Consider the following 25603-nt stretch of genomic DNA (forward strand, 5'->3'; position numbering starts at 1 on the left):
TTTAAGTTTCAGAAAAAGTATAATTAATTAACGTAAAGATAAACTTCCCAGTGGTTTCACGATTCCCTTCCAAATGAGATTTTACAGGTAATAGAAACAACCGGGGCACAGATAAATGAAAAGAAGAAAAGTCCACTTCATCAGACCACTCATCCGTAGTATCAAATAGAACAAACATTTAGAACATCTTAAATTATAGGACTTTAAGCTCCAGATTGGTTTATACATCTTATGTCCAAAACTATAATTCTAGACAAGTAAGTTTCTTCCATATTTCAACTGGATTTCTTCACTATTTATCTAGCACTTGTTTAAGCATACAGTTTCAAAGCCCAGAACAGCCTATCACATCATAGATAGTGCAACATTGCACATTATAACTACCTTCCCACCCTACAATCAGAGACACTCAAAAATCACTATCACAGAATATCTCACCTTTCAAAAGTGGTCTTTTTGACTAAAGCTGAGGATTAGTTTTATTTATGTTTGGCTAGAATTGGCATTAATCTTTCATAAAGTATTCACTAGGCTTTAACTTCTGTCTTATTTTTAAAATATAATAACTAAAAATAACCTAAGGAGGGCTGGGAAGGTGGCTCAGTGGTAGAGCGCTTGCCTTGCATGCATGAGGCCCTGGGTTCGATTCCTCAGCACCACATAAGCAAAAAGAAAAAACCCGGAAGTGGTGCTGTGGCTCAAGTGGTAGAGCGCTAGCCTTGAGCTGAAGAGCTGAGGGACAGTGCCCAGGCCCAGTGTTCAGACCCCACGACCGGACCCCCAAAGGAAAAAAAAACTATAAAAAAAAACTAAGGAATTATTTTTCTCTATCCTATTTCAAAGCACTTCATTATCTACAAGGTCCATTTCAGCTTAAACATCAGGCTAGATGCTTCCATCATAGGACTATGATGGAACTAGAAATGCATTTGTGGCTCACTGAACTATATCATCTACAACATACAAGAGTTAATCTATATTTAAATTATTGACAGTAAAGTGTTTTATTTTTCTTCAAGGAGTTTTCAAGCAGACATCAGACTCTCTTCTCCCTAAAAGAAAAGAATAATAAAAATTAAGAAAAGATAAATTTATAAATTAAAATTACAGATTAACTAAAACCTGTAAATTTTCTAGTTGTATGAAACTCATAATACAACCCAATTATATACATCAATTAACTATTTAGAACTGAGTTATAAAGAACAGAATACTGCTGGGCACTGGTGGCTCACACCTGTAATCCTAGCTACACAGGAGGCTGAGATCTGAAGATCACTGTTCAAAGCCAGCCCAGGCAGGAAAGTCCATGAGACTCTTATCTCCAATGAACCACCAGAAACCCAGAAGTGGTGCTGTGGCTCAAGTGGTAAAGTGTTCACTTTGAGCTGAAGAGGTCAGAGACAGAACTCAGGCCCAGAGCTCAAGCCCCATGGGGGAGGGGGAAGGGAATGGAATACTGTGAAGAGGAGAAAAATCAACTAATTTGTAAATTGGAGTTATCTTCACTTTTATAAAAGATAGCTATTTGTTAATTTAATTCATCAATTGAATCAGATTCTAAGTTTATGCCTGAGACTAGGACTCTGTCAAAAAGGATGTTAAAAATCATTTTCTCTTATTATAAATATCAATTATTTCTATCAAGACATAGCCTCGCCAAACAAATGATTAATCTCAACAGTAGAGTAAACAATACCTATAGATACTGGCTGGTTTTCTTTTTTGAGTGTGGTACTTAGGGCCTCACAATTGCTAGATTGTTCCTCTACTACTTAAGGCATATCTCCAGCCCTGATTTTTAGTGGCTATTTTTTAGATAAGTTCTCTTAAACTTTTCTCCCTGGGTTGGCCTCAAAATTTAGTCTTTCTACTTTCAATCTCCTTGAGTAACTAAGATTACCAATATGAGTCTGAGGTTTCAATCTTTAGCATGATGCATAAAATAAAAGATCTTTGCTCAGGAGATAGAATAATTTGTGTCTGTGGAACAATAAAGTTTGCTGTTTTAATTCTTTTGCTATAATAAAAACTCATTCATTCAAGCACCATCAATTCAGAAATCAGAGTCACATGAAGTAAGCTAGCATTAGCCCTTATGTCCCTGAAGGAAAAAAAAATGTCTTGAATTAGTGATGTGAAATAGTGTTTATAACCTACAGCAATGAGTGGAGAGAACAAGATAGAACAAAAGAGTTTCAAATATTTTTCATATGTCTGCAGTGTCATTTAAAGCTTATAGTGAGGATATTGAAGTTATAGCATATAAATAGTCAACTCTCACTTGATGTTTGGCTGCACCTACCTTGTTTTTACATTTTCTTACAGATCTTTCAGTTGATTGTATGTTTATGACAAGATTGGCTCTTAACCTTGAGCCTTCAAACTCTGTGAAGAATAATCTGTGGGGGAAAAACATACCTGTAGTTCCTTGTGTACTTCGTGCTGAGGACTTCTCAACTGGATACTGCAGAGGTATTACAATGCCTTGATCTGGCTTTTGAAATGCTGAAATGAGGTTTTTTATTTTCCGGAAAAATCTTTTATGTACCCCAGGTGCTGTCTGGAAAATAAAAGGTCAAGCAAATTATTTACTTGCCTCATAATGCTACCAAAAAAGGCCTACAAAATGGGCAAGGGATGCTTATAGAGGTAATATTTGTATAACTTGTTCAAATATTTGGAAATATAAGGAACAAAGAAAAAACAACACTCCAAAAGAGCTTACTTTGGTTGGCTGAATTTCCCTGCAAGAGGAGCTAATGGGCTGTCATTTCAGTTCTCCCAGGGGTGGTATTAGTTTGTACAAGCTCTTTCTCATAGGCCTGCCCTTCCTGCCTGCTACCCATCATACATCCTGAACCTCTAAGGGTATACAGGCCATTACCCACAATGAATTCAGCAACAGAGAGATGAAGTTAAACATAGAAAAAAGTCCAGATCCTACAGGTCATTAATAAAAAGTCTGAGGACCCAAACAAATAAAAATAAATAAAAACAACTCACAGCTGCTCCTCCCTGTCATCCTTTTACAATATAAAATACTATGCAGGAAATTTTTTAAATGACTGTGATGGAGCATGCAATGCATGGCTACTCCTGCAGCTCACAATATGTCCTGCTTTACCCTTCATGTTCATTTTTTTTCTTCCTTGGGAAATGTCCCTGTGCCTCCCCAAATGGCTCTTGCTGTCAGTACTATAGTGACAAGATTTTTCTCTATGACATGGAAATGAAAGACTCTATAAGGTCACCTTTATTTATTTGCTTGTTTGTTTTTAACTAGATCATTATTTGCCAGTAACTATTAAAATGTATTCCTTTCCTGACAGCAATTCTCTTGCAAAGACACTGCCTAGAATCAACAATTTCCCACAAAAGCTTATGAGCCAAGCTTTAGGCAACCATCTCAAACCTGTCATTTTACATAAAATAAAATAGCATCGCTACAAGCAATTGAACAATGACTAGGGATTTCTTAGAAAAAAAATTTCAGCTATTGCATCTGGAAGATTTTTGCAATAAAAACAATTTGGCTTTTAGCATTTAATGAGAAAACATGATGACTGGCATGTGAACTTCTGTCAACAGACAGTGACGACCCTATCTACAGTAACTCTCAGTCATTGCCTACCTTGGGGTAAGTAGGTTTTTCATTGAGAGCACTGCAGACATTCTCTGAGCTCTTAATATACTGACAGTAGAAGTCTCCCACCCAGCTACAGCCGTGTGATCAAGACTCTTCATAAAATTCTCTTGAGACCTCATCCAAAAATAATACGTTCATTCTTATTTTTTTGAGGGGGATGGTACTGGAGCTTGAATTCAAGGCCTGTAACTATATTCAAGCTTTTTTACTCAAGGTTAACACTCTACCACTTGAGCCGCAGCTCCTTGTATGGCTTTTTGATGGTTAACTGAATATTGGAGTCTCACAGACTTTTTTGCCTGGTCTGATTGTGAATGATGATCTCAGTTCTCAACCTCTTGAGTAGCTAGAATGATAGGTATGAGCCACTGGCACCGGGCATATGGTCATTCTCTCCAAGAGAGACTCTCCAAATTTCAAAGATGAGTCACAAGAATAACTCCTTATGTCTTTCTGAGGGCATTTTTTTTATTTTCAAAGCACTTTTCCATCTGTTGCCCCAACTATTATGGTATAGATAGGTAGTGTTGGCTGATTGGACTATTATCATTTGACAGATATGAAAAATGAAAATAATCAGCTAGCCTAAGATCACACAAGCAGCCAACAGCAATAGAATTGCCTCTGTATTCATTTCAGATAACAACTAGACCACTCCTCAAGTTGCAAATATTTTTTTTTGTCAGTCATGGGGCTTGAACTCTGGGCCTGGGCACTATTCCTTAGCTCTTCAGCTCAAGGTGAGCACTCTACCGCTTGAGCCACAGCACCACTTCCAGTTTTCTGAGTGGTTCATTGGAGATGAGAGTCTCACAGAGTTTCCTGCCCAAGCTGGCTTTGAACCGTGATCCTCAGATCTCAGCCTCCTAAATAGCTAGGATTACAGGCGTGAGCTACCAACACCAGCAAGTTGCAATCATTTTAAGACATATTTTGTTAAACTGCTTTTAAAGCCATTTTCAACAAAAGCATCATTTTTATGGAGACATACATGCAGTTAACACTTGATTATCCATGCTAACAAGAGAAGAATGCTAGCACTCTATGTATAGAACCAATATGAATTTGGGATGCAGGAGTTCCTTAGCAAATGACAGACCAGTCAGTGCTTTTCTACAAAATCAGGAATAGTGATTGTTCAGTAGCTACAGAACTACTGAGCATCAAAAACCTATAGAAACCTAAAATTAAGCCAGATACCAGTGGTTCAAGCCTGTAATCCTCACACTAAAGAGGCTGAGATCTGGAGGGTGGAAGTTTAAAGCTAACCCAGGCAGAACAGTTCACTAGATTTCATCTACAAAATAACCAGCAAAAGACAAGGTTGGAAGCGTGTTTCCAGTAGCAGAGTAACAACCTAGAAGGCCCTGAGTTTAAGTTCCAGTACTACTACCAAAAAAACCCCTAAAGACATCAAAATCAGCTGATAATTTGTAAATTAATTAATAATAGTTAACCATATGTAGAATTCTCTAAATTAACAACTCATCAAAAATTTTAGCTTGAGTCACATGCACTAAGTTCACCCAATAGGCCATAGTTTAACCTAAAAGTCTATCTAAAACTAAAAATACACGATGTTTGTATTTTATATTTAAGTGGATCTAAGATTTAATTTCATCTCACTCTCAAACAAATCTCAGATTTTATCCAAGATTTCTAACACAGTCTTTTCACTAGAGAATATAATGCTACTGCCATGGAGGGTTTTGTTTCCTGCAATGGTGGAAAACTAAAACATTGTTTCAAAAAGCAGTATAAATATCTATCATATACCCAAATTTGAAAACACATTTATCACAAGAATTGTACCACTGAGAGCTCCCAACCTATTCCTGAAATCAGTAATTGCTCCAATTTGTATATTTCCCATACTGTCACCGCTTAGTTATCCATGGAAATATGTTTTGCATCACAGCTGGTCTTCAGTATGCTCTAGAGACATTTTTCCCAGTCAGGTGGTATGAGCTCTGAGAATACACACTAGTTTCATATTCACCTTAGCAAAATATCACTGAGAAGGCAAATTTAGTCAACAGGAAAAATTGCAATATGCATTTCAAAAATTGAACGATTTTTGAATTGTGTTGCACTCACATCAGTCTTTCACTCTCTTCGTGCAAATAACTGGAATATTATTATATAAACAGGATCAATGGGGGGACATTTATATTCAATAAGTGCCTTCTTCTTTAGTATGATCACAAGTATGTAATCATTTGTATATAATGTACTTGAAGTGGAGAAAAGCAACTCTTAAGGTTGTTAAGTCCTACGAACCAAAAATCTTTTCTTTTTGTTAAGTCCTACGAACCAAAAATCTTTTCTATAAAGAATATTCTGCCACAACTAAAGAGCACTCTCTAGTGAGGAGTATTTCTGGTCAAATCACACATATCGTACATAATTCTTGATAAATTAAGTTTAGTTTTGTATTCAATTAATCATATCTGTGGTGCTACAAAGAAATTTAAAAATTAATAAGGATAGTTTTTTATTAGAAATGGAACTGCTTTTTCATTACTTCTTATTATAATGTTAATTATTTTGATGTAAAGTGAGAATGCATAGTGGTACATATCTGTAATTGCAGCACTTAGGAGGCTGAAGTAAAATGATTTTCATTTGAAGCTAGTCTGACTTATCCAATAAATTTCAGTATAACTTAGCACACTTTGATTTTTTGTCTCAAAATCAAAGTTAAGGTAATACACTTGAAAATAAGTCCCACCTTAGTAGTTCTAAATATGTACAATCTCAAATTTGTACTTTTCAGATTATTGATGTATTTTAAAGCTTAGAGTTACTTTAAATTTTTGAGTCTAGACATGAGTGTTTAAAAGCATACATTAAGTTATTAATAGAGGTTGATACTAACATTTACCACAAGCTAATAATGAAGTATTTTCATTATACAAGATCTACTTTTAAACAGTTAGAAAGCAGAGAAAGTAGGGGCTGAGAAGGTGGCTCAGTGGTAGAGTGCTTGCCTTGCATGCACGAAGCCCTGGGTTTGATTCCTCAGCACCACATAAGTAGCTAAAAACAGAAGTGGTGCCATGTCTCAAGTGGTAAAGCATTAGAAGAACTGGGGGACAGAGCCCAGGCCCAGAGTTCAGGCCCCATGACTGACAAATAGAAACACAAAACAAAGAAAGCAGAGAAAGTACTTGAGGTTGAAAATTTCAGTTGTAGAGACTTCAATGATTAGTAAAGTATGATATAGCATATGACCCTGGTCGATGGAATTAGATTTCACTCCTCAGGCTCTTCTTGGAATGGTACAGTGATTTTCAAAAGTTTTCAAAACCTCAAGAATTCTTTGTTCTAAAGAAACCTTAGAGTCCTGGTTTATAAGCAAAGTAAAAGAAACTTGCTCAGATGGAAGCCACTTACCTCCTCCTCTCCTGCAACCCTACAGGCAATTCAAGGTAGAAAAGCATCAAGATTTAGCAAACAACAGCTTCAAAACACTACATCTCCATTTCTCTATTCGAAATATCCAAAATATTTCCAACATAACTCCATTGGGGTTCCTGACTCCTCACACAGCAGCAATTACTTGGGAAATTCCCAATTACTTGAGAAAACCTCCCTTTTTCAAATTCTTGTAAGTAACTTAGCAGTGAGCTGACTTTATGCAATCACACTGCTCAGTTGTTTTCAGAAATGTGCGTTTTTGTGCCAGGCCCTGTAGCTAAGAGTTTCTTTACATGCATTATCTCATTTACTCCCCTCTAAGTCCTGTGAGTAAAGGACTGTTTTTAGCTTCATTTTGCAAGTGAAGAAATTAGATCACCAAAAAGTAACCTGCAATTCTCAGTGTATATAGGTGAAAATGGAATCAGGTAACTTGAGGGGTTGGGTGGGTTTAGGATAGATAATGTGGTAGAGAATGTTGGCAGGGGTGATACTGATAAAGATGGTCTGTACTGATTTTCCAAAAGACTAGAATAACATATAGAATAATTAAATGACCTCTGCAAATATACTGGGATTAGGGATATCTTTCTCTTTAGTTGCTGAAATGTTCATAGTTTATTTTTTTGTTTAGAATTTAAAGAAAGCATGCTTGTATCACATTGGCCTTTCTTTCTTCTTACACAAAAGCTTTTGTTTGAAAGTTTTCTTTCTTTGAAAGTTAATTTACTTGCTCCATACAAATGTTAACTCCTTATCCTCTGATCAATAGTAGGTTGTATAATTCCTTTCAATAATATTGGTTGATTAAAAAAAACTTATATTAGAAAAGAAGATGCATTGTACTCAAATGAAAATGTAGCACTGAAACATTGGTTTTTTTCTGTTTTTTGAAACATTGTTATACAACTACTTAAAGATAATTTTTTAAACTAAATCCAAGTAAATGTTTTAAAAAGTAGCCTGCCCTAAATTATAGATGTGTTGAGGAAGAGGAGGGCAACAGAGTTGGAAACTTGAAATTGACAACAAAGAATTTCACATATTATGGACTCTTACAAATAAGAATCCTATTTTTTTTTTTTTTGGGTCCGGTCGTGGGGCCTGAACTCTGGGCCTGGGCGCTGTCCCTCAGGTCTTCAGCTCAAGGCTAGCGCTCTACCACTTGAGCCACAGCGCCACTTCCGGCTTTTTTTTTTTTTTGCTTATGTGGTGCTGAGGAATCGAACCCAGGGCCTTGAGCATGCAAGGCAAGCGCTCTACCACTGAGCCACCTTCCCAGCCCCAAGAATCCTATTTTTAAGATACAACAACACCAATACTCATAACAGTATCATTCAGTAATTAAGTCTGATTTAATGATTTTACCTGCTTTTTTTACACTTTCCTATAGGAGCTAAAAATTGGAAACAATCCTTCAACTTGTTTATCTTTCCCCAGATTCATAACACTCTAATAATACTGGCTGGCTACAACTGGAACCAAAATTCCCTAAAGGCTTCTTAATGATCCATGAACAATTTTGGAAAGGAACTGTATGAATTTACATATAGTGGATATTTTGTTAGTGTGTGATATGATTTTTTCTTTTATGAAACCTATCTAAATTTCAAACACTTCCCTGATATCCACAGAAACAAATATAAACAAAATAGCTGTACCTCAGCACTCCAAGATCCAGTTTCTGTCTGGGACACTCTATATGTATAAATATAACCTTGATACCTGTGAAAAAATAAATTTTTATTACTGAAAAATTCCAAAATAGTGAAGTAGGTACTCGAACCCTGAGCTTTAACTTTGAGCTTACTAGTCTATATAAATGTTACAAACACTAGGATGCACATAATTCTATTGCATTCACAGAAAACAAAGTCAGTGACTTTAATTTGCTTGCACATTATAACACCCTAATCACAGTTTCAACTAAATCTTCTTTATCTTTTCAGCTTTCTAAATGTGGCAATTAGCACTCCCAAGGATTTGTCTAGCTGACAGACTAAAGAAAAAGAAACTTAGACTTGTTATGATTAACAATAATCATGAATAAATAAGTTTTAACAAACCAAATTCTTATTTTTAAGTACATATAGCAACTTAGGTTTTTCATTTGTTTGTTTGTTTTTTTTGTAGGTCATGGGGCTTGAACTCAGGGCTTGGGAGCTATCCCTGAGCTCTCTTCCTCAAGACTAGCACTGTAAACACTTTGCGCCACAGCACCACCTCCAGTTTCCTGGTTGTTAGTTGGAGATGAGTTCTCACAGACTTTCCTGTCTGGGCTGGCTTTGAACCACAATCCTCAGTTCTCAGCCTCCTGAGTAGCTATGATCACAGGCATGAGCCACCAGCACCTGGTTCATATAGCATCGTAGGGCAAAAACATTTCACTGGTATAAAGCACTTACCATTCCCCCTTAAATTGATAGTAATATGGATAATATTAATCATAAAAACCAATATTATAATAACAATATATAATACTACAAAACTATTCTTGTCACATTATCATTAGAATGTGTAGTAATAGAGTAATACTATATGAGTTTATAACATATTATAATGCAGTAGTAATAGTAATTTGAATTTAAAAGGAGTGTTGTTCCATGTGATATTATCCAGTCACAAAAAGAATGAAATTCTGCTATTTTCAGCAATGTGGATGAGACTACAAAACTTTTTTTTTTTTTTTTGGTCGGACATGGGGGCTGAACTCTGGGCCCGGGCACTGTCCCTCAGCTCTTTTGCTCAAGGCTAGCGCTCTACCACTGGAGCCACAGCTCCACTTCTGGCTTTTTTCTGCTTATGTGGTGCTGAGGAATTGAACCCAGGACTTCATGCATGCAAGGCAAGCACTCTACCACTGAGCCAACTTCCCAGCCTGAGACTACAAAACTTTGTAAATGAAGTGTGTGAGACTCAGAAAGACAAAAACTACACATTCTCACTTACACATAGAAGCTAAGAAATTGACCTCAAGAGGGCATAAAGGAAAATAGTGGTTACCAAGGACTAGAGAGTGTTGTAGGTGGGGGTAGGGGAAGAGGATGGTTAACTGTTACAGGGCATGGATGGAAGGGAGGATTAAATCCTAATGTCCTATAGCACAGTAGGGTAACTATCACTGACAGAAATTGTATTGTGTATTTCAAAGAAACTATTGGGCAAGGTTCAAAATGTTCTCAACACAAAGAAATGATAAATGTCTGAGGTGATGGACATGCCCACTACCCTGATCTAATTATCACACATTGCAGATGTATTTAAATAGTGCATTGCTTTCCAGAAATAAAGACAATTATATATATTGGTTAAAAATAAAAATTTTTAATGATAGTATATTGATAATGTACTTGAAAGCAGTTGTTTAGAGAAAGAATAGGCATTCTCATCATTACTCAGTTTATATGTATGTTGCCTATATGTATAATTGATTTCTATTATATCCTGGGAGTTTTATATGCTATGAGTGTCTGCTGTGCTGCCATACTATTGTCTGGGTCACTTAAACAACACAAAGTTATTTCTTATAGTTCTAGAGGCTGGAAGTTCAAAATCAGGGAATCAGCAGCACTGGTTTCATTCTGAAGCCTCTTCTCTTGGCTTGTAGATAACCTGGCCTCTTCATTATTCATGTGTTCTTGTCTTATACAGTCACCAATCCAACCATCAGAGATTATCTGTAAGAACTCTAGAGGGTTTAATTGCCTCCTAAAGATCCTATCTCCAAATACAAATACAATAGAGTAAGAATTTAAACATAGGAATTTTGAGGGAACACAATTTAGTCCATTGTACATGCATTAACACCTTTGGGCCCTTCAGAATCCTTTGAGCTTTATATTGTGGAATTTATTCTATAGCTAAAGAAACAGACTTTGAGAAGTAACCAAAGCCAGACCAAAGGTCAACCAGCAAAAATGTGATTGTAACACTCCAGCTCCTGAGCTACACACTGAAATTTACATTGATTTATTATATTTAAGGATACATGGTAATCCTAATTTTCCTAATAAATTTCTAAAACATTTTATTAATGAAATTTATTTTATTTATTTTGTTTTATTTATTTTCTCTCTAGTTAAAATATAAGGAAATACTAATAGGGTAATATGATATTTTGATATGAGTATGAATTGTGTAGTGTTTAGACCAGATTAAATAAGACTATCTCCTAAATATTTGTCATTTCCTGTGGTAGAATCTTTCAAACTTCTAGCTCTTTAAAATCTGTGGTACATTATTGCTATCTACTACCCAACTGTGAAGTCGGACACCAGAATGTTTTGCGCTTATTGAAGCACAGATAAATATCTAATAAGCAGCTTCTCCTCCTCTTCCCTACCTCACTCCTACACTCTTTGGCCTCTGGTAACCCCACAAATGATGAATTTTCATAATCTTTACAACTTAATATTTTGCCATGGTGTGTGTGTGTGTGTGTGTGTGTGTGTGTGTGTATGTGTGTGTGTGTGTGTGTGTGTGACATTTGCTTTGTCTGTTCATCAGTTGATGGATACTTAGGTTGTTTCCATCTTGGCTATGATAAATAGCACTGAAATGAACCTGAGAATCCAAATGTCTCTTCAACACATTGATTTTATTTCTTTTAGATCAAAAATACTAGTGGGATTGCTGGAAAATATGGTCATTCTGCATTTTTGAGAAGTTACATTTTTACCAATGGTATGTGGTGTGCAAGGGTTCCCTTTACTCTGCATATTTACCAGCACTTTTAATTTTTTGTACTTTTGATTACACTTATTCTTACTAGAGTAAGGTAATAGCTTATATGGTTTTAATTTGCATTTCCTTGATGATTAGTAAAATAACTATTTTTTCACCATTTACTTAACCTCTTCTTACAAAAGTAAATTTTACAGTAGCTTATTTCAAATTTTAAATTTGCATATAAATCCCTATGGTTTTATATTTAATACATTTTGCAGTTGCTGTTCTTGAACATAAGTTTGGATCAATAGATATCTATTGTTAAGACACATGCCAAACTCTGTTTCAAATCAATGTGTTTAAGCTTAAAAAAAACAAAGATGATGCTAAAGAATTCAAAAGGGCATGCATGCTTAAGACATTGGCCTTATTTGCACTTACGTTCCTTTAGAATTAAGTCTTTAAATATGTGAATTAAATTACTATACATTCAATCCATATGCATTGGTGTTTATTACATAAAGAACTAAAAACTTTAAGTACTGTAATCAGGTACATTTGATTGGTAACAATGAAAAAAGGTCAATTTAACTGCTGACATGAGGACTAGAAATGTTTCATTTTGTTACAAACATGTGTCAGACTATTTAGATTGTATGTAAAATAGCTTGCTAAGGGCCTGCATATAAAATGATGAATAAATATAAATATATCACATTATACTGTTAAAATTTTGATTTTGAAGCAACTGAAATCTACTTGATTTATGTTACTCTACAGGGAACAGGGCAAAAGATTTGATTTCCATGTTTCACCATGGGAACTTCAAACAGGCTTAAAGAGGCTTTCTTAAAACCACATAACAAAATAGAGATGGACACAGGAAAACAGCACAGGTTCTTAGTTCCATTTTCCCTAGGAGAAATGACTAATGGAAATAATTCAGTAGCATTAAGGGTGATGATGTAGAAATCCATTATTTAAAACCTTAGTGATGACAGAAGCAAAATGTAAGTCATCTTCCACATTCTAAAGCAATGGTCTCTACAAAACATCCAATGAATCTCTCCTTACCATCATTCTTTCTGACTTAGTCAAAATAAATGAGATTGTTTTGATAATTGTTTCCTAACGAATCTGATCTTATCTTAGTTTCAGTTAGGCAGCAGGAACTTGGCTACCACTTCAAAAGTTCTTACCTCCTTCAGTCTCTGAACAACCTGGTATCAATGACATATAAAATTTCTCATGATCAATGTATATAATATTAACAAATTTCCCCCAGTAGCAACCCCTTCAATTTCTCAAAAAAATATTTTCCTCAGTCAAATAAGTGTGCAGTTTTAAGTAGCCAAAGTAAATGAACGCCAACCACTTCAGGTTACAAATGGTCATGGATGCAAAAGATCTAAAATGTCACAATTTGAATTGTATTCCTAGGGTATCAACATTGCCATTACCTAGGAGCTTGTGAGAATTGTAGGATCTCAGATCCCACCTCAGATCTTTTGAATCAGAATGGCATTTTAAGGAGATTTTTAGGTGGCTTGTATTAATATGGAAATTACTAAAAGGACTGATTAAAATGCAAAGACAGAGTTCCAAACTCACTGGGAATATTGATGGCAATATCTCTGACAGCAAGCTGGCTTATTTCAGCCACCAAAGGCATTTCTGTGCAACCTCCCCAGTAGTGTTTCAGGCTATGGCTTGAAAATGAAATTTGTACAACTACTTAAAGATAATTTTTTTAAAAAGGATAGCAAAGAAATGCAACTTCATTTCAATATAAGCTAGATTTCCAATTTATACTGAAATAAATTCAATTGTTTCAGCCTTTACAGAAGAGTTCCTAAATCATTTCTCCTCCCAACAAATGTTTCATTTTATTTTCATAACAAATTATGAAACATTAATTTCATATTATAAAAATAACCAAAAAATTGAATATTCTTTTTCAAACTACACATACCCTCTGTCTATAGAAAAATTACTATTGTAAGAAATAAAATATTATACTTTGAACAAATAGTCTTGCTTATCTTCGTACACTCTGAGGAAACATGTCAAAAGGGAAAAGGAATTTCACATCAATTTTCATAGTAGTTTTACTCTAATGGTGAAAAAACAAAATTACCTAAGTATGCCAAAATAAAGAATGATTACTCAAAGTAAGGGAATAATTTTTATATATGACCCCAAATGCATAAATGACAAAAGTTAAAATAGGTAAATGGGATTACATCAATACCAAAAGCTTTACAGTCAGGGAAATATTCACAGTTATTAGACTACCTACTGAATGACAGATAACATTTGCAAATCGCATATCTGGTAAGGGATACATGTCCAAGATATAAAAGGAACTCATAAAACTCAGCAGGAAGAAAATAACCCAAGTAAAAACCCAAGCAAAGCCAGTGTCTCATGCCTATAATACTAGGTACTCAAGAGGCTGAGATCTGAGGATCATGGGAAGTTCAATGCCAGCCTGGGCAGGAAACTCCATGAGACTCATCTCCAATTAACCACCAAAAAGCCAGAAGTGGAAGTGTGGGTCAAGTGGTAGACCACCAGCCTTGAACATAAAAAGCTCAGTGACAGTGCCCAGGACCTGAGCTCACAACCAAGCACCAGTACAAAAAAATAGACTCCCAAACTTATATAGGGTAGAGTTTGTGACTCAAGCAATGACATGTCCAATAACTGTAAAGCCCTGAGTTCAATCCCATAACACCACTTCCATCACCAATCACATCTTTAAAGGCCTATCCCCTAATATAGTGACTTTGGGGGTTAGGAATCCAATTGTTTTTTCTGGTACCAACTTTCTTGCCTGGACTGGCTTCAAACTGGGATCATCAGATCTCAGCCTCCTGAGTAGCTAGGATTATAGGTGTGAACCACTGGCACCTGGCCAAAAGATTTTTTTTTTGTCAGGAGTGGGGCCTGAACTCTAGGCCTGGGCACTGTGCCTCAGCTATTCAGCTCAAAGATAGTGGTCTACTACATGAGCCACAGCGCCACTTCCGGCTTTTTCTGCTTATGTGGTGCTGAGGAATCGAACACAATGCCTCATGCATGCAAGGCAAGCACTCTACCACTGAGCAACCTTCCCAGCCCCTAAAAGCATTTTTAAAGAAGAAAGAAAACTGCAATTTGGAGCTTTACAAATCACAGATCAGAAAAAAATATGATCTAAAATATACTTGGAACTCAAAAATTAAACCCCCCAAAAACAAATCCTCAAAGAAACAACTGCCTGATAAATAAGTGGCTAAAGACTTAAAGAGACACTTCTCTGAAGAGGAAATCAGAATGGCCAATAGACACATGAAGAAATGCTCAACCTCTCTAGCCATAAAAGAAATGCAAATCAAAACAACACTGAGATTCTACCTCAACCCAGTTAGAATGGCTATAATCAAGAACTCTAATAACAACAGATGCTGGAGGGCATGTGGCCAAAAGGGAACCCTATGCATTGTTGGTGGGAGTGTAAACTTGTTCAACCAGTTTGGAAAGTAGTATGGAGGTTCCTCAAAAGACTCCACATAGAGCTCTCCTATGACCCAGCAATCCCACTTTTGGGCATTTACCCAAATGATCACAAACTACCAGCACTAAAACTACCAGCACAACTATGTTTATCTCAGCATTATTTACCATAGCTAAGATATGGAACCAACCCAGATGCCCCTCAGTAGATGAATGGATCAAGAAAATATGATATATATATATATGTATATATATATGAATTATATCCTCCATCAAAAAGAATGACATCACCCCATTTGTTAGGAAATGGAAAGACTTGGAAAAAAATAACATTAAGAGAAGTAAGCCAGGCCCAAAGAAACATAGGTCCCATGGTTTCCCTTATTTGCAATAAATAGTATATGTCTGGGGCAAGCAGAAAAAGTCAGATAAGATGATGTTAAGCCCCAAGATAGGGACACAAGTGGGATTTTTTTCTTTCTTGTTATTGTTTCTAATGTATTTATAAGGTATCATGTGATTTTTTTTTGTTGCTTCTTATGTCCTTCCCCTATGGTATAACCCCTTTTTCACTGTATTTGATGTTGCTATAATTTGGGGAGGGGGAAGGGAAAAAACAAAATGTTTAAATAGGGATACAGGTTGACCCATTTCAACAATGAGATGTACAAGACACTATGTTGAAAAACAATTTAGCAGGGGTGGTAGTGTAGTTGAGGAGGTGGAAGGGAAGGGATGGTAGGGGAAAAACAAAAGAGGAGGCAACAATACTTGATAAGAAATGTACTCATTACTTTGCTCATGTAATTGTAACCCCTCTGTACTGTATTTTCACAATAAAAAAACTTACTAAAAAATTGGTACATGTCTTTTCTTAATTGTCAAGGTGATGTACAGAGGGGTTAAAGTTACATAAGTAAGTTAGTGAATACATTCCTTATTGAACTTGTTACCCCTTCCCTCATTTTTCTCCTACTTTCCCTCCCCCTCGGAACCCTTCCCCCTGTTGTACGAATTATTTCCAACACATTGTCTTGTGAGTATCACTGTTTTGTTACAGATTTTTAGGATTATATTTCCTCTGGCTCTATGCATTATTACAGATAAATCAAGAATGTATAATTTTAACTTTCTTCTCATGTTAAAATTATTTTGTGGACTTGATGATGAGTCTGGAATTTTAAGTTTCTTATGGAAAAAAAGAGAAAATGAGTAATTGGTACAGAAGAGTAGTCTAAATTGTTGCCATTATTTTAATAATCAATATTTTTCATTTTAATGACTAAAAGGTGTTTATCTACTTTTTGCTGATATTAAAATTTGTCTTTATTTCATCAAAAGCTGTTCATAAGTCCTTTTTTAGTGTTTTAATTAGAAATAGGTAAGAAGAAAGCCACCCAACCTATTATTTTCTTAATGGGTCAGTGTGGAGGACAAATCTTGGTTTCAAACCAACAAAACCACAGCAATTCCTCCTTTATACCACTTCAAGGACTACTCAGAAGAAAATGTTTAAGTATATCTGACTTCTTCATAACACTTCAAACAAAACAAGATAGTTCCCATGACCCCTTATGTTTATACGATGTAAATGCTCTGTGCAAAATTCAAGACATGATTACATGTCTGATTTTTAAGTAAATATTCTATATCCAGAGAAATAATGTCGCATGCAAAACCATCATTGATTCAAGACATTTCTCAAGTTTCTGTGACCCAAACTTTATTCTCTCAGGGTAAATTTCAGTTTTCAGAATAGTCAAAAGTCATCCTTTTCCAAGCAAGTAGTAAAACTACATGATAGTAGTTTTTGATATGTCATGAAAATAAGCATAACTTTTTCCCCTAAACGTGTATAAGCATTTTATTTATGTACATTCATGATTATCTTTTTTTGCAGAGCTGAGAACTGAACTTAGGGCCTTTTACTTGCCAGGCAAGTACTTTTCCACAAGCTAAAACCCCAACCCATGATTATCTAATTTTGTACTGTATCTTGTAGAGACTTTTATTTATGTTAAAAACTTATTAAATGTTAACTTGATAAATAGAAACTCACACAATAATCTTTGTGATTATTATTACCATTGTATGTTTTGTAATTTTTCTTTAAATAATTGTACAAGAAGTATCAATGCACTATGTCAATTTATGTGTAATATGTATATATATATATATATATATATATGTATATATATATCAGGTTCAGTGACCATTGCTTGTTTTATAGATAAGAAACTGAGCCAGGCGCTGGTGGCACCTGTAATCCTAGCAACTCAGGAGGCTGAGATCTGAGGATCATGGTTCAAATCCAGCCCAGGCAGCAAAGTCTGTGAGACTCTTATCTCCAGTAAACCACCAGGAAACCGGAAGTGGTGCTGTGGCTCAACTGGTAGAATGCCAGCATTGAGCTGAAGAGCTGAGGGACGGTGCCAACGCCCAGAGTTTAAGCCAAAGGACTGACACAAAAAAAGAAAAGAAAAGAAAAGAAAAAGAAACTGAAGCACAGAAAGTTCAAGCAATTTGCCTGAAGTAAAATAGCTAGATTAGGATGGGAACTAGATGCATCCTCAGAGGGTCTGGCTGGGTGATATGAGCTATCCCCTACCATTCTATCATGATTCTTTTAAAAGGAATAAATTAACAGATTGATCTAAAAGGCAACTGTCCACTGAGGGAAAAGATAATGAAGTGCACTAAAAAGAAAAAGTCAGGTAAGGATAACCTGGTAGGAGAAATCCCAGAAAAGGTCAATCCAGACTTAATCTTTGCTAAAAACTAAATTGCATCTTCAATATAATCAACTTCAACTTCACATCATCAGCTAGTGTCAGAACTTGGTTTATTTGCCAGTGAATTTTTCATTTGATAGTTTATGTGTGGTAAATTTAATCTTAGGCTTGCTTTCAGGGTCACTCCACCAACTGTATCCAGAAAATTCAAAATAACTTGGGTGGCTTATCATGAAGATGTGTCAACATACACCTATCAAATCGAATTCAAAAATTATGTCAGGCACTTGTGGCTCAAGCCTATAATTCCAGCTAGTCGGGAGGCTAAAATCTGAGGACTGTGGCTTGAAGCCAGACCAGACTCTTATCTACAATTAAGCACCAAAAGAAGTCCAGAAGTGGTAGAGCAATAGCCTTGTGCACAAAAGCTCAGGGACAGCACCCACACACTGAGTTCAAGCCCAAGAATGACACCAAAAATGAAATAAAATAAATAAAGCAAAATTAAGTTTTAATTTCATGCTAAAGAAAACTTAAATCTGAAGTTTTTGAAGTTCTTTTGGACACTGTTCTCCTCTATGACAAATGATAAGTTGGAATTTTATTTTGTACTGCTCCTCCTCCATTTTTTTAGTTCAGTTGTTTGACAGGCACTTTATTTCCAGTAATTCCTTTAAATCTTAAAGGGCAAAAAGATAATTATGCTTTTTATCTGAGGACATACATGTCAAATGACTTCATTATGTGCCCTTGAGGCAAAAGAATTATAATAGCATTTATTCTTACAACCCGTCCATTAGATAACTAACAAAGCCAGATATGCACAGAAGGATGTTAACTACAGAAATAAGCTAATTATTGGAAGCTATTTTTTGAAATATTTTAAATTAGTTTTCCTCTTCTCGCCATCAATCAATCCCATTGGATAATTGGTACTTTCCAAATGACGTCTAAAAGGAGGATGAAAATGGAAAAAAAAAATGTAAGGACATATATGTACCTCAGTGGCAAGAAATCTAGTATACCAAGAAACTAAAGACAAAAATATGAATATATGTTTGCTTTAATAGGAGTATTGTATATACCAGAAGAATAAGAGTACATAAATCAGAGCTTTTGTATGTAACAGAAAATAAAGTGGAAACAGATTTCTTTATGATAAAAAAGACAAACCCTTTCATCTACATAGTAAATACAGTGTTTAAGACCTACAGAAAAACAAAATCTCTATTGATAGTTATGAATGAAAAGTTATAACAAGAGAGACATGTATTTGGAAGCAAAGAGTATATTCTTCAAAAACAATTACTCAGCTGGATGCTGGTGGCTCACACCTGTAATCCTAGCTACTCAGGAGGCTGAGATCTGAGGATCAGGGTTCAATGTCAGCCCTGGCATGAAAGTCCATGAGACACTTATCTTCAATATACCTCCAGAAAACCAGAAGTGGTGCTGTGGCTCAAGTGGCTCAAGTGGTAGAGCACTAGCCTTGAGCTGAAGAGCTCAGGGACAATGCCCAGGCCCAGAGTTCAAGCCCCATAACTGATTAGAAAAAATTCTCCTTAATTTATTAATTACATTAATGCAATCCCAACAAAGTTTATTACTTTAACAAAATTATTTTAAGTTTCACCTCAAACAACCGATAAGGATAGAAAATAAATTTTAAATAAACATGCTTTTGTAATGCTACCTGTATAAGGATAAATAGATCCATTGGGACAAAAGATAGTTCAGAAAGAATAACTGTTAAACATATACAATATTATTTTACTATATAGTGAGGTAGTCTAACAAACTAGGAAACAATGGAAGTTCTTTTTAATAAATTGCATTGGAACAATTGCTGCATATGGGGGAAACAAAATCAGATCAGATCCTTTATGTGCATAGCAATAAAATTTCAAATGGCATTAAAGGGTTAAGTGTAAATTAACAAAACAAATTTGTTACAAATCAGAAATGAAGTTTTACAATATCTCTGAAGGAGAAAGGACTTCCCAAACTGAGAGATAAAGAAATTAAAAACAAAGAAAATGAGTGACAAATTTGACTACTAAAATGTTTGTTGTTTTCTTACTTTCTTGTGGCATAGAGGCTGGAACCCAGGGTCTTGTGCGTGTTAAACAAGTACTTTTCCAGTGAACTACATCCCCAGATGTACAAAGTTAAACCTTGTGTGTCAAAAAAGATAATGGCAAAGGAGGAGGCAACAATGCTGGATAAGAAATGTACTCATCTCATTATCTTGCCCATGCAATTGCAACCCCTCTATATGGTATTTTCACAATAAAAAAAATTTAACCCAGCACCTAAGATAAAACCTTAAAAAAAAAAAAAGGTAATAGCACCAAGGTGCCAGTGGTTCATACTTCTATTCCTAGCTATTCAGGAAGCTAGGGTTCAGAAGACTTCATCTCTGAAAGAAAAAACAAGGCTACAGGTATGGCTCAAGTGGTGGAATACCAGCCATGATCAAAAGAGCCAAGCAAAAGAGACAGGTCCTGAGTTCAAGCCCTAGTACTGCCATGCCAAAAAAGAAAAAGAAAGTATACAGCAGATGAAGGTTAGTATGCAAAAAGATTATAACGCATTAAGAAAAACAGTAAGACATAAACTAAGTGAGAAAGTATACACATAGCCAAACACAAAGAGCCAATTCATGAATTAAGAAATAGAATTGCAAATTTAAAAATAGAATCATTTAATACTCATATAAAATGGCAATTGCTAAACATGAAAACTAAAACATGACAAATAAAAAGATAAGTGTAAACACAAAATAAATAATAGTACACCAAATGTGAAGTAGAATTATTTTTAGCAAGTTTACCCAATTTTAGGGTAGGTACCTTTCTGATAAATATATAAATTGGGATAACCATTTTAAACTTAGTGTAATAATCATATATGTGTTATGAATCTGAAATTGTTTGTATTTTCTGACCTAGAAATTACATAAGGAAACAGTCACAGAAGCAACAAAACTATTTTTTCGGTCGTGGGGCCTTAACTCTGGGCCTGGGCGCTGTCCCTCAGCTCTTCAGCTCAAGGCTAGCGCTCTACCACTTGAGCCACAGCATCACTTCCAGTTTTTTCCGTTTATGTGGTGCTGAGGAATGGAACCCAGGGCCTCATCCATGCAAGGCAAGCTCTCTACCACTGAGCCACCTTCTCAGCCCCTCAAGAAAACATTTATACTCTGAAATATTAACTATGGTAGAATAATCTTAAAATGGAATGATATAAATGTCAAAAAGATTATGACAAAAATATATATTCACTATCTCACAGCTATTCTACTCCCTTCAAATTATTATCATTTTTTGTTGGTGCTGGTCCTGGGGCTTGAATTCAAGGCCTGGGCACTGTCCTTGAGTTATTTTGCTCAAGGCTAGTGCTCTACCACCTGAGCCACACCTCCACTCCCAGCTTTTTGGTGGTTAACTGGAGATAAGAGTGTTACAGACTTTCCTGCTCAGGCTGGCTTTGAACCACAATCCTCAGATCTCAACCCTCTTGAGTAGCTAGGATTACAGGCATGAATTACGGGCACCCAACCTTTAGATTATTTTTAAGAATATTATGAGGATTTTTTTCATACCTAATGGGAAAAACCACAAAATATATGATAAAAGCATATATACACTAACAACAAATGCAAAAAAGTCACTAAAATTTTAATAGTAGTTATCTTTAGATTGTAAAATTATAGATGATTTCTTGTTCAGGCCATTCTCTATGTTTTTCAAATTTTCTAACATGATCAAGTATAATGAAGCATTTTTAATAGGCTTATACAAAAAATCTAGGTTTAGAGAAAATAATTGAAAGAAAAATTTCTCACTTTAAATGAAGGTGAGCAAGCGTATAAATGAAAAACTTCCATTTTGCTTTATGAGATTTTACTTTCTAAAACTGAATAGACTAAAAAGCTATATCTGAAAACCATGATTGAGACATTTAGAACTGAACAAAGGGACAAGCCTGGTTTGAAAGTACAACTTAAAGTAGAGTCTGAAAGGACGATGACGTGTTATCTCTACAATAAAAACACAAAAACTAAAGCCCACTCAAATCTTTGTGGTTAAAAGGAATGAAAAAAAGATAGAGTGAGAAACCATGGAGTCAAATCTGCAATCAAACTAATTACATGGATTATTCTAAAACAAAATTTTGTAGTCACAGTGTAGTACCAATACGAGGTAATAAAGTTCTTATATGTATCTAAAAGGACCTTGGCTTTATAAGGTGAAGAAATGGATAGAAGCTCATGTGTCCTTGTGACTTGCCTCTGCAGCAGTCTGGCTATCACGTTAAAAATCTTTGAAGCACTAGGGCACCATCAAAAGACACAGGAAGGGTACTCCCAACTTGCTTACTACTTTATTACTTCATGAGGACATTTTCGTAGAGGAGTAAAGGTCAAAAACTAGCCACTTTGGGTAGAAACTTAAATGTTTGAGAATTTCACACTTACTGTGTGAACTGAATGTACATTTGAAAGTAGAGACCATAAGTGCTTCAGAAATGTCCGGAGGACCAGTGAGGTTGTAGCCTTTGTTGTGTCTGTCACAGTGTCTGCTGTTCTCTCTCCCCTAACTCACGCTTCTTGTGAACCTTTACATTTATCTCAAGGTTAAAGATTGCTTTCCCCAGCTTTGTTAGCTTTCCTAAAGGAGCCACTTTCAGTAAGTCCTCTTCTTTACTATGCATATAACATATACTATAATACTATAAACAATATATTATATAGCTATATAGACATATATTTAACTGCAATGCATCTTGATCAATGGCACTTCTTCCATCTTTCTCTCCCTTCCCTCTCAACCCAATCCTTCCCTGATTTTTCCTAGTTTCATAGGATATGCATTGAATATTATGGAGCCTAAGAATCCCAGTTGGCTTTCCTTGCTCTTTTGGGTCTCATTTGGAAAAATCAACCACATAAGCAAAATAAAGGATCCAGACTAGGGCTGGGAGGTGTATGTAGCTCAGTCAATGGTAAAGCAGCTGAGACCCTGGGCTCCACTGCCAGGCATATATTTACACAAACACATACACATAGAAATTAAATCCAAAAAATTCAGAGGCTTCCACTCATTTACTTTCAAGTTTTTCTAATAAAATTATTTAATGTGTGCTTAGAAATGCCACAAACAAGACAATCTTTTTTTGGTACCAGTTGTAGGGCTTGAACTCAAGACATGAGCTACTCAACAGCTCAGAACTGTCCCTGAGCTTTTGTGCTCAATGTTAGCACTATACCACTTAGGCCACAGCTCCAATTCTGTTTTTTAGATGGTTAAAGAGTCTCACAGCCTTGGAAGTAAAGCTGTGGCTCAAGTGGTAGAACACTTAGCTGAAGAGCTCAGAAACAGTGCCCAGGCCCAGAGTTCACATCCCGTGACTAACAAAAAATAAAAATAAAATAAAAAAGAGTCTCACAGCCTTTCCTGTCCAGGCTGGCTTTGAACAGCAATCTTTACATCTCAGCCTCCTGAGTAGCCAGGATTACAAGTATGAGCCACTGGTACCCAGCTCAAGACCATTATGTTTAAAGAAACATAAAATGAAAATCCTCTAACAGTACTGATAGTATATTTTTTTCTTTGAACCAGAAAGAATCATTAAATACTGAACTCAGTACACAAAAATCTTTCTTGGGCTGGGAAGGTGGCTCAGTGGTAGAGTGCTTGCCTTGTAATGCATGAGGCCCTGGGTTCAATTCCTCAGCACCACATAAGCAAAAAAAAAGCCGGAAGTGGCGCTGTGGCTCAAGTGGTAGAGCGCTAGCCTTGAGCTGAAGAGCTGAGGGACAGTGCCCAGGCCCAGAGTTCAGGCCCCACACTCGGACCCAAAAAAAAATATATTTCTTTGTTTTGTTTCTGTCCAGAACTTAATGGTTAAGATTGGGTATTTTTATCTTGTTGACAGTGCTCAAACTGGTTTCTCCTTCAGAAATGTCTCTATGAGTACTAAAATATATCCTCTAAAAAGTTAAAAATGTAATGATAATGGCAATGGCTTAGATTTACCGAATATGCACTATGTCTGGTCCAATGCTCACCTTTTCACATACATTATGGCATTTAATCCTCATGACATAGTTTTTAAAATGATGCCCATTTGATAGATAAGAAAACTGAGAAACTCCGAGATTCAGTTGCTGGTATCTCACCCTTGCATCTATTACTGAAAAATTAGGCTTCAAATCTGCCAGCTTCTGGAGGTCTGGAGCAAAGATTCAAGTTCCTATTCAAAACTGCCTAAGCAAAGAGCAAGACTGAATCATAACAAGGGTGTTTTCCATCTATGCTCTTTACAATTCTTGTCAGTTCTGGCTTTTATTGAAAAGGGTCAATACTTCTGAAACCTTTTACCCACTACACAACTCCAGTAATGGAAACTAACTCAGCAGATCCAGAGAGGCAGACACACACACACACACACACACACACACACACACACACACACACACACACACACACACACACACACACACACACACACACACACACACACACACACACACACACACACACACACACACACACACACACACACACCAGCATCCTGATCTAACTGGTATTACTTTCTTAAAGTAATGGGCTCCATTTCTTACTTTTATGTCTCCCCTGAATTTACTGCTCTCTTCCTTTGGGATAAAATGTCCAAATCTGCTTGTGGCCTCTATTAGAGATCAAAACAGTAATCCAGAGCAGTGATGTTTCTCAGAATGAAGGAAAATTCCAGGGCACATTTTTCCACTGTGAACGGCATTCCACACAATCCATAAAAGCCCTGTTCAGCACATAGGCCATTTCATGGTCACCACATGCCTCCGCACAACCTAAGGAAGTCTTAGGGCCATGGATGTGGGGAGGAAGAGGCCTCCATGAGATATTGCCACCTGTGCTTCCTCCTGCTTTGATTAAAAAAAAAAAAAAAAAAAAAAAAACATCTTATATGTATTACCCCCACCCTCAGCAGTCCCAGGCCACACATGTAGCCAGGCTACCACCATAATGTACTCACAGCACACACAAGCAGTACACTCCTGGAACACTCTCGCTGTCTCTCAACAAATAGCTGCCATCAAGTCCCCTGGCAAGCAGTAGCTTCTCCCCAGTCTCCCGGCTGATCTTGCCATGATACACAGTCACTGCCTCCATGGCTTGATGTATTCAAGAGGGCCAAGGACAGAGATGGTAAAAAGGAAATATTAGTGGTGCTGCTGCCGCCAGGCACAAATCAGCCACTTGACTCCCAGTTCAGCCAGATGTGTGTGTGTGTGTGTGTGTGTGTGTGTGTGTGTGTGTGTGTGTGTGCGCGCGCGCGTGCGCGTGCGCATGTTTGTATGTGAGAGAAAGAGAGCAAGAGCAAGAGAGAGAGCTCAAAGAACAGGATGTTGTCTACCTGTCTTCTCACACTTCAATTAAAATGAACTCAGCAATTTAGCAACTAATGTCCCATAGAAATTGCCATGGCATTTGATCATCTGCTCAAATTCCAACACAGGGTTCAAGTGGAAAGGACAAAAACCTTGGAAAAACCTCAGGAGATTTGAGTTATACTGGTAATGCAAACAGATTTTGTTAAAGCCCTTAGTAATCCTTCTATTCTCCTTAGC

At 36.2% G+C, this 25603-nt stretch overlaps 1 protein-coding gene across 1 annotated transcript; it reads right to left on the minus strand.

Moving 5' to 3' along the window:
• Nucleotides 1-25265, minus strand: Sh2d1a (SH2 domain containing 1A). The gene is made up of 4 exons (XM_070039770.1): nucleotides 25009-25265; nucleotides 8731-8794; nucleotides 2422-2563; nucleotides 1-1052 (listed from the first exon to the last, which is right to left on the minus strand). Exons 1-4 carry the CDS (start codon nucleotides 25143-25145, stop codon nucleotides 1015-1017), a joined length of 381 nt encoding a protein of 126 aa, XP_069895871.1. The 5' UTR covers nucleotides 25146-25265; the 3' UTR covers nucleotides 1-1014.
• Between the last annotated feature and the right edge of the window lie 338 nt (nucleotides 25266-25603).

This window comes from Dipodomys merriami, unplaced genomic scaffold, assembly GCF_024711535.1.
Source record: "Dipodomys merriami isolate MVZ:Mamm:240054 unplaced genomic scaffold, mDipMer1.0.p SCAF_3, whole genome shotgun sequence".
NCBI classification, from domain to species: Eukaryota; Metazoa; Chordata; class Mammalia; order Rodentia; family Heteromyidae; genus Dipodomys; species Dipodomys merriami.

Excerpts from the sequence above, each read along its gene's own strand:
- Sh2d1a (XM_070039770.1), bottom strand. The coding sequence starts at position 25,145 with ATGGAGGCAGTGACTGTGTATCATGGCAAGATCAGCCGGGAGACTGGG. Across the intron at positions 2,564-8,730 it reads CTGGATCTTGGAGTGCTGAG|ACAGCACCTGGGGTACATAA; the intron begins GTACAGCTATTT and ends TTTATTTTCCAG. Across the intron at positions 1,053-2,421 it reads AAGTACACAAGGAACTACAG|GGAGAAGAGAGTCTGATGTC; the intron begins GTATGTTTTTCC and ends CTTTTCTTTTAG.